This window comes from Mytilus trossulus, chromosome 5, assembly GCF_036588685.1.
Source record: "Mytilus trossulus isolate FHL-02 chromosome 5, PNRI_Mtr1.1.1.hap1, whole genome shotgun sequence".
Lineage (NCBI taxonomy): Eukaryota > Metazoa > Mollusca > Bivalvia > Mytilida > Mytilidae > Mytilus > Mytilus trossulus.
Window position 1 is genome coordinate 79059805 of NC_086377.1, and position 9841 is coordinate 79069645.

The window sequence follows — 9841 nt, forward strand, 5'->3', positions numbered from 1 at the left end:
ATTGCAAATAAATTGACATTTAATATGAAAAAAAAATGTATCAATTTTGTATTAGTAGTTTTAGTCTCTACTCTAACATTGCCTTATTTTAAAGACATTTTTTACGGATGTCACGATTATAGTTTCCTTTGGTATTGACAGGTTTATCAACATTTCCTTATTTGTCAAAATTATTATTATTCAAGTCACTAGACGGATTAATGTTCACCATCAATTTGATTATTACAATTACTATAGACACTTTTTTCTCTTTGCATGTGTTGGTGTCTGCTAATTTCAATAAGTAGTGTTTTATCACTCATTCTTAATTTTGTCAACTTCCGTTCTTAAATAGTAACCATTTTTTTGCCCCAGTGTTCGATTCTTTATGAATATAGAAAATAAAAACTATCATTAAAAAACCCAACAATATACAGAACACAGTTTTCATAGGAAAATTAAAACTGAGCAACATGAACCCTCTGAAAAACGGGGATTATTCTCAAAGGCCCTGGTTGGGTTAACAGATGCTGATGAAAAACCTGTACCATATAACCGGCTTAAAAACACCCCGATTGAAAACATATGAAACAATTCAATGCCAAAAACTAACCGTCTAACTTATATCATAACAATTTACGAAAGCCAGAGTCTTTATACATCTGCTCTAGAAAAACATCACAGAAAAGTACAGATATGAGAATAGTAATAGTTACTGACAGCCAAAAACATCATAAGAAATCATGTATCTAAGACTGTTTTAGTTAAATGATAATGAAATAATACAATATCACTGTTTCTGTTTTTGCGAAAGGACGAAGAACAATGCAGAAAACGTCTCGAATCCTACACTGATAAAATATTTAAAGATTCCAAGCGTCACCTGAGATCAATTCACCTGATATCCAACACAGAGGATGAAGAAGATGCTTTTGGAAAATTGAGAAATAATATATTTGCCACAGCAAAGAGTAGCGCAAATTGGAATCGAGAATACCCTGTTAAATTTATTCAGATGGAAAAAGCCATCAACTCTGAACTAACGATCGGAAAACAAATAATTTCTTTTGAAAGAGTAAAAGAACTAGGTGAAAAAATACCACTTCCGATAACTGATGACAAGGAGCTTCATCTCTTTCTCAGGTATCAACATGAAATTGGTAACATGATATTTTTTGAAGACATTCCGTCATACATCATACTTGATCCCCAATGGTTAGCAAATGCCTTTACATGCATTGTTACAGCCCAGCAGTTTCAACTGGAATTACCACACTTACAATGGAACAACTTCAAACAAACAGGTAAGATGGATCCTAAGCTATTGGAAGAAATATTCAAGAAACAATCAGAAGACATGAGGATTCATAAAGAGCATATACTGGAAGTAATCGAAAAGTTTGACATTATCATCTATCCATTGCTATTGACGGAAAGTGGAAATGTACAAAGGGAGCATAGTTTTTTTTACGTTCCATGCATGCTTCAAACATTAAAAATTAAGGATATTGATGTATTGTTTAACGTTTCAAATGCTAACAAATCTACATGTTTGTGTTTTGTCTTTAGTTTTTTACCGCCGTATCTAATCAGCAATCTGATTGTCTCTTGTCTACGAGAATATCCTCTAGCAGTGGTAAAGGGCGAGATAGGCCTCTTCAAGGATTGTTGTGTATTCAATATTGACAGAACTGGCTGTGCAAAATTTGTATTAGCAAAGAGTAGTCATATGATTCAGCTGCAAGTATGGCAATGGGACGAAGTAGATACAGAGGTTAACCAAGCTGTTTTAAAAGTTGTCGAAAGAGAAATCAACAGAATTATCAACACGCGATACAAGTTGAAAACGGTATCTTTCGAGAAAAAATGGAAGTGTGAGACTACCAGTTTCTCCTTTGACACAGGATTCCATGAATTTGATCAAGTAGATGATGGGAAAAAATATTATTGCGAAGAACATGCGACAACTCATAACTATAAAGACTATTGGTCTGGTGAGAAACCAAAGGTAATGTTTCAATTTTTTAAAGATTATTTTCATTGAGTGGGCATATCTTTGTGAAACGATGAAATCCAATTATTGGTAATTTTTATTTTTATTCATTTGATGTGTACTCGTTGCTAATGTCAGTATCATTGTGGATTCGTTGTGATAAAAAAAAAGTATTGGGTCCATTCCCAATTGATATGCGTGACTGTACCACGTATTGATCTACTATCAGTTCCATTTACAAAATCGCGCGTGATTTTGTTTTCTTCAAAGAAATGCATGTGTTTTGTTAATTAAACGCTTGTCATTTTGTATCTTACTTTTTTGTATCAGTAAAGATAGTTGAGTTTTTAAGATCGACTTTGTCTAATTCGTTATCAAAGTTCCAGGATTATAATTGAGTACGCCAGACGCGCGTTTCGTCTACCGAAGACTCATCAGTGACATTCATGTCAAAATATTTATAAAGCCGAACAAGTACAAAGTTGAAGAGCATTAAGGATCCAAAATTCCAAAAAGTTGTGCCAAATATGACTAAGGTAATCTATGCCTGGGATAAGAACATCCTTAGTTTTTTTTAAATGTGTCAAATAAAGGCAACAGTAGTATACCGCTGTTCGAAAGTCATAGATCTATAGCGAGAAAACAGATCCGTGTTACAAACTAAAACTGAGGTAACCACATCAACTTTAAGCGGAAAACAACGAAACTTTGGTTCTACAGGAAATGTACGCAAAACCCAACCAACTTCAAACATTTGCGTAATCCACACTATAACTTATAATTTAAAGCTCACCTAACCGTCTTCCGATCAGAGACAGAGTTTTCATTTATAAACTTGAATATTAAAAAGTCTTGTGTTGTTCTTATGTGTCTTCTTTTTATACGACCGCAACCAATTTTTGGGATCGTATAATGGTATGATGTCTTCGTCAGCATCGTCTGCGTCGTCGTCCGAAGACACATTCGTTTCCGGATAACAACTTTAGTTAAAGTGAATAGATCTACATGAAATTTTTTCAGAAGGTTCAATACCACATAAGTAAGGTTGGGATTGATTTTGGGGATGATGGTCCTAAGTGATTAGGAATTAGCATTTTTCTAGTTTCAGGATTATAACTTGTGTAAACGTATGTCAACTGCTCTGAAATCACACCACAATGTTTAAAACCACAAGAAGAAGGTTTGGATTCATTGTAGAGGTTATGGGGCCAAAGTTTAGGAATTATGATCCAAAAAGGGGTCAAAACAAGCATTTTTTCTAGTTTCAAGACATAACGTATGTGTAATTGCATGGATCTCTCAGAAATTATATCACAATGTACCAAATAACAAAGGGGAGGTTGGGATTAATTTTGGGGTTAATTGCCCAAAATATGTAGGAATTAGGGGCCAAAAAAGGGCCAAAAAGAAGCATGATTCTTGTTCCAAACAATCATGACAAAAACACAGGATTGAGTTTAAGGGTTATTGCTCCAAGGGGGTTTCAAAAAGTTTGGGGGGTGGGGATTTTTTGTTTACCTTTTAAGGGCTTTCTTTTTTTCAAAATTTTTGTTGGAACTTTGACTACAATAATTTTGTGACAGAAACCTATATTATGTCAAAAAGTTGATCACAATCCAAATTCAGACAGAATCAAGCTTGAATATTGTGACCAAATTTGTCCCAACTGTTCAGGGTTCAACCACTGGGGTCGTATAAAAGCGGCGCCCTGCGGAGCACCTTGTTCTGTTTGTTTAGAAGGATTTGTTCAAACTTTTAATTCACTATTGAGGGTTATAATTCATATTCAGACGCAACACATAAAAAGTGACCAAAAGGTTATCGCATGATACATGTGAGAGAAGCTAATAACATACACACTTTTTACATTTTTTGTGGGACATTCGTATGAAATAAAGGTTGCATTGTAAATATATAAATAGCTTTTCTTAGATCAAAGCACAATGTGCAAACAAATACAGGTAACCCTAGGGTCTTCATCGATTCATATTTCTGTTCCTGGTTGAAAAACAAATAACATGACACGAAACATATGACGTAAAAGTGAAAGTAAACATTTGAGTTATATCTATTTATATCTATTTATATCTATTTATATCTATTTATACCTATTTAAATGTGTGAAATCAGAAATGAACTTTCAGATAATTTACAGCCAGCCTACAGGCTCCACGCCCACACCTGACAATTTTTTTAAGTGCCTCCTTTTTAAGCATGTTAAGTGCTTTCCTAAAATTAATGTGACCGTCTACAGGATTAACACTGTATTACGAAAATATTAATGTGATTTTTAATCAAATTATCCATCCTATTTTACTTGTTTATGATCGTATCATACGATGCTATATGAAAAATAAAGAAATGTTACTGACCTGTATGTTGCTATTATATTCTGAGTGGTTTTATGTATGTTCAAGGCAGAAGTAATGAAATGCATGTAATAATGCATCTTCAATCAATTGAAAAGAACGCCATGTTTACTTGGTTGCGTTGAATATCATAGCACCTTGAATAGACCCTATGTCCTAAATATCTATCTTTGTAGAACAACATACTACGTAGCTAGCTCATTTAAAAAAATGCTCGACTGTAAAATTATTGTTGAATGGAAATACTTCTAGTATATCTTTAAGAACATTGTGCTTTGTACAAATCTCGCATGCTTGCAATGATATATATATGTTTCTCTAACTCTATGGAAATATATACCTTTCCGAACCCATTGTATAAAAAAATTTAATCAACGTATGGTTGCTGGTGATCTCAAAAGATCATTGGATGATTTTAAGGGTCATGACCTTCTTAGCTAACTGTATGAATCAAGATATGATAACAGGTGTTAATGAAATTGATAACTTCGTGCAATGTGAAAGGCACTCGAAGGGGATTTTCGGTTAACAAAAAAAGAAAATGTCTTTTAATCATTAGAGAAACAGATTCTTACATAGTTACTCGTTGATTATCGGATTTTTCCAATCTCGATAGTTAAATTATCTCGATTGGATAAATCCGATAATCCACTGGTATCAATGTAAGAATCTATATATATCTTTTTTTTTTTTTTTTTTAATTATTCAAATAAATTTGACGTAATTTTGAATATTCTGACGTCAACATGAATTGTCTGTCTATCATTAATTCTGTGTTCTATCCTTTTTCACTGTCCCGGTGTATTTACTGCCTTGACCATATTTGTAGGTCTATCTACCTGTTAATAGATGGCAATTATATAGCATTAGTTTGTATCTTACATATTTCATTGATATTATAGGCTCCCGTTAGATTAAGTAGTGAGGAACAGAATTACGTCAGAATGTCAAAGATAGTTCTAGAGGTATTATCAGGCGTTTTATACGATCGCTTATTCTTAGATACAAAGACTGGAGAAATACTTGATCGTAAAAAGTTGGACATAACAGAAATGTGTAAGAAATATTGTGCTTTAAAAATAAACTTTCCAAGTAAAGGCTTTAGGAATATAAAAAAGGTTGACGAGATTTCTACCAATGAAGATACTATTGGTGATGACATTCAACGGATACGTGTGATCAGAAATGAAATGCAGCATTCTACTGTCTTTGCATTAGATGACACACGATACCAAAAACTAATCGCTATAGTTCATGATATGATAACTAGATTTGATCAGCGTAACAATCCAGCAGGTGAATCCTACGTAAAACGATTCGACGAAATCAGGAAAATGGAATTAGAGACAAGGAGTTTTGAAGATATAAAAGAACAAATGAAAGCAGGTAACTTAAGTAATATCTTTTTCATGTTTGAAGTACAGGAACAAATCCTAAATCTTGAAAGACAGATAACACCACGCAGAAATAGAAATCAAATGAAAAGAGAACAACAGTAACAAATCACTACACAAAACAGTAAAACCAATGCTTTGAAGCCAACAAAAAAATGTTCCCCTTCGTTCTCGGCTATTGACGTTTACGATCGGAAAATGTGAATACAAAAGTTTATTTTCATTTAACAAGTCTCGTCAGATGATATAATACTTTTCCAAAACTATTAGAAAAATGCTTGTTTTTTATACAGAAAAAAAAATAGGAATGCAAGTATGCAAAACCAATTATATCAACCCCAAATTTAGAACACCTAACCAAACAAATGTTTTTAAACAGCTATTGGATATATTTAGACTTAAAAATGTCAAAGTGAAAACAAATCGATATTTACGACCCTTGTTGATCTATTTCACATATTTTGAATTATTGTATTGTATCTTTCGACGTAAATATGCTTCAGACATGGATATTATGTATACGATTTAAATGAAGTTCAACATCATTTAGATGCATACAAAATATGACAACATCCGGAAAAATCAAACAAATACTTAAACAAATCAATTCAAACTTAAAATGAATAATAATACATGCAACAAATCATCTGGATAAAGCAAACACAACTAAGTTAGTCTTCATGTTAAGGTCAACGAATGTTGCTCTAATTAAGTACATTATATCATCTCAGTATCGGATGCAAACACGTTTTGCAAATGATTTTTTGACAGAATTTCTTTTAAATGTTTCAGGATTGATAAAACAGATTCATGCAGTTTTCGATAGTGTGCATGGTGTGTATTGATGACAAATTTGATTTCCTACACTTTTACAGATGAATAAGTTAATCAAAGTAAAAAAGTTTCAATAAAAAAACCTAAGTCCAATGTATAGCCAGTCATTAAAAAATAAGAGTAAATGTTGTTTGTATAGATATATACATAGTATACATGATTGTAATTTTATTTAGATAGACCTGTAAACTATATTTACATACACACTATATATTTGTAGATATCATATATCAGTTCATAATTCAAGCATACAAATTAATAAGCAGATGTTATAGTGTTGATAAGACTATGTACTAATTGTAACACTAACGCTATTAAAGATGAATACCATTTAATACTTGAATGTCAAATATATTTTTAATGAAATCCCAGAAAAGTAAATTAAACAGAAATCCATCTGTATACCAACTTCTCAAGTTGTTGTCTGTCAGAAATATTAGTGACTTATATCATTGTATATAATGTAGGTATATTTTCAAAATAAGCAGAAAAGTTTAATTGCATTATATAGTATATTTGTTCTAACATATTTATTAAAGTATATTACGGAATACAAATGTGTCGAGGTATTGGATAACACCACAGAATTGTCAGTATATATTTAGAAAACTGCTGGGGTATATACACCATTTGTATCCCTAATTGGAACCTCAAAAACGTTATCATATCAACGGTTACTATGTAACGTAGTCAAAAGCTGTACAGAACACTAAGGAATGTCAGAGCCTCACAGAGGCAAACTAATGACGTGCTTCAGTCAATAGTACATTTTTAATACACAATCACTTAATTTACACTTTTAATACTTAAATTAAATGTTAAAAGTGTGATTATAAATTATTACATACTCGATAAAATTATGTTCACAGCATATTTGAAAATCCTTCGCGTATGTCAAACATATAAGGTTGGGTTTTTCAATATATGTGTTGTAAAAAAACAAAGCCACACATACATACAAACACAACATATGATATCTAAAAACTTAATTGAAACTATTTTTTAACGGGACAAAAATTATCAAGATATAAAAGGTGCATTTAAATGGATTACTCAACATATTAAAGAAACAATAAACATGTAATGAATATACATGTTGCATTGTGAATGTTCAGGGAATATACTGTGACATTCCACTACAAACTGCTCAGAGTCTGAATTGACCAGTTTTTGTGCTCGACCAGTAAAATCAAGCACACATTTTACTCGACTAGTCTCGACATTGTCTCGACTGGACTTAACTGTACTTAAGTGTACTCGACTAGGTCTCGACTTTACTTAATTAGTCTGAAATGGTCTTGACCAAGGCTCAACCTGTCTCGACCTGTCTTGACTAGTCTCGACTAGTCTCAACTCAGTCTGAACCAGTCTCGACCTGTCTCGACTAGTCTTGACCTTCAAATTTAGTTTTGACTGGTATAAAGAAGCCCATCTAACTAAATTAAAAATTGATCTTACAAAATTCAAGCTTATTAGGTAGTTTGATTACTGGCTGTGAAATAAAAAAAATAAAAATTTACAATAGGTAAAAATAAAAATTATTATATTTATTCAGATAGGCATCTTTAAATTTTCTAATAACTTTTTCAAATCAACTTGGATTTTCATCAAATTATGCACCTATCTAAGATATATATCAAGCTTACTGAATCCCATTTCATTTACTTTTTTGTTGTATAGCTATGAAATTTAAGAATTAAAGTCATCTCGGTAAAAAAGCTAGGATTTGCAATTTGGACAAAATAGAGATAGGCATCTTTAATTTTTTTAATAACTTTTTCAAATCAACTTGGATTGTCATCAAACTATGCAGCTATCTTAGATATATATCAAGCTTACTGAATCCAATTTCATTTACTTTTGTTTTGTATATCTGTAAAATTTAAGAATTAAAGTCATCTCAGTAAAAAAGCTAGGATTTGCAATTTGGACAAAATAGAGATAGGCATCTTTAATTTTTTTAATAACTTTTTCAAATCAACTTGGATTGTCATCAAACTATGCAGCTATCTTAGATATATATCAAGCTTACTGAATCCAATTTCATTTACTTTTGTTTTGTATAGCTGTAAAATTTAAGAATTAAAGTCATCTCAGTAAAAAAGCTAGGATTTGCAATTTGGACAAAATAGAGATAGGCATCTTTAATTTTTTTAATAACTTTTTCAAATCAACTTGGATTGTCATCAAACTATGCAGCTATCTTATATATATCAGGCTTAATGAATCCCATTTCATTTACTTTTTTATTGTATTGCTGTAAAATTTAAGAATTAAAGAAATGTTGGTAAAAAAAGCTAGGATTTGGAATTTTGGACAAAATAGAGATAGTACACTTTAAATTTTCTAATAACTTTTTCAAAATCACTTGGATTTTCATCAAACTAGGCAGCTATCTTAGATATATATCAAGCTTATTGAATCCCATTTCATTTACTTTTTTGTTGTAATGCTGTAAAATTTAAAAATTAAAAGTCATCTCGGTAAAAAAAGCTAGGATTTGCAATTTGGACAAAATAGAGATAGGCATCTTTAATTTTTTTAATAACTTTTTCAAATCAACTTGGATTATCATCAAACTATGCAGCTATCTTAGATATATATCAAGCTTACTGAATCTTATTTCATTTACTTTTTTATTGTATTGCTGTAAAATTTAAGAATTAAAGAAATGTTGGTAAAAAAAGCTAGGATTTGCAATTCGGACAAAAAAGAGATAGTACACTTTAAATTTTCTAATAACTTTTTCAAATCAACTTGAATTTTCATCAAACTAGGCAGCTCTCTTAGATATATATCAAGCTTACTGAATCCCAGGTTATTTTGTTTTTTGTTGAATTGCTGTCAAATTTAAGAATTTAATTAATCTAGGTCAAGAAAGCTAGAATTTGCAGTTCAAACAAAATAAAGATATATAGTGAACTTTATTTTTTTAATATATTTTTCAGTTTTTTTTTCAGGATTTGCAGTTTTGACAAAATAGAGATAGTACACTTTAAACTTGTTAATAACTTTTTCAAATCAACTTGGATTTAATTCAAACTATATAGCTACCTTGGTGATGTATCAGTCATACTGAAACATAGGTTGTTATTTAGTTTGGTGTATTTCTGTCTTTAAGAATTTAAGTAGGTCAAAAAGCTACAATATCAGATATATATCTTTCCTCATGATTTTGGAAAAAGTATATATAAATTAGTTATATAATTCCTTTAATGTTTTATTCCTTTTGATATAGATATCCTATAAATATATCAAAAAGCAAAGAAAAA

The 9841-nt window shown here is 31.0% G+C and overlaps 1 protein-coding gene across 1 annotated transcript in view; it reads left to right on the forward strand.

Annotated features, from left to right (window-relative positions):
• LOC134718336 (uncharacterized) overlaps positions 1-5840 on the forward strand; it is a 184466-nt gene extending 178626 nt beyond the window's left edge. Inside the window, exons 7-8 of the mRNA XM_063580831.1 lie at positions 794-1987; positions 5244-5840. Coding sequence (XP_063436901.1) covers positions 794-1987; positions 5244-5840 — 1791 coding nt within the window. The remainder of the gene's footprint in view (positions 1-793; positions 1988-5243) is intronic.
• Positions 5841-9841: the final 4001 nt, after the last annotated feature.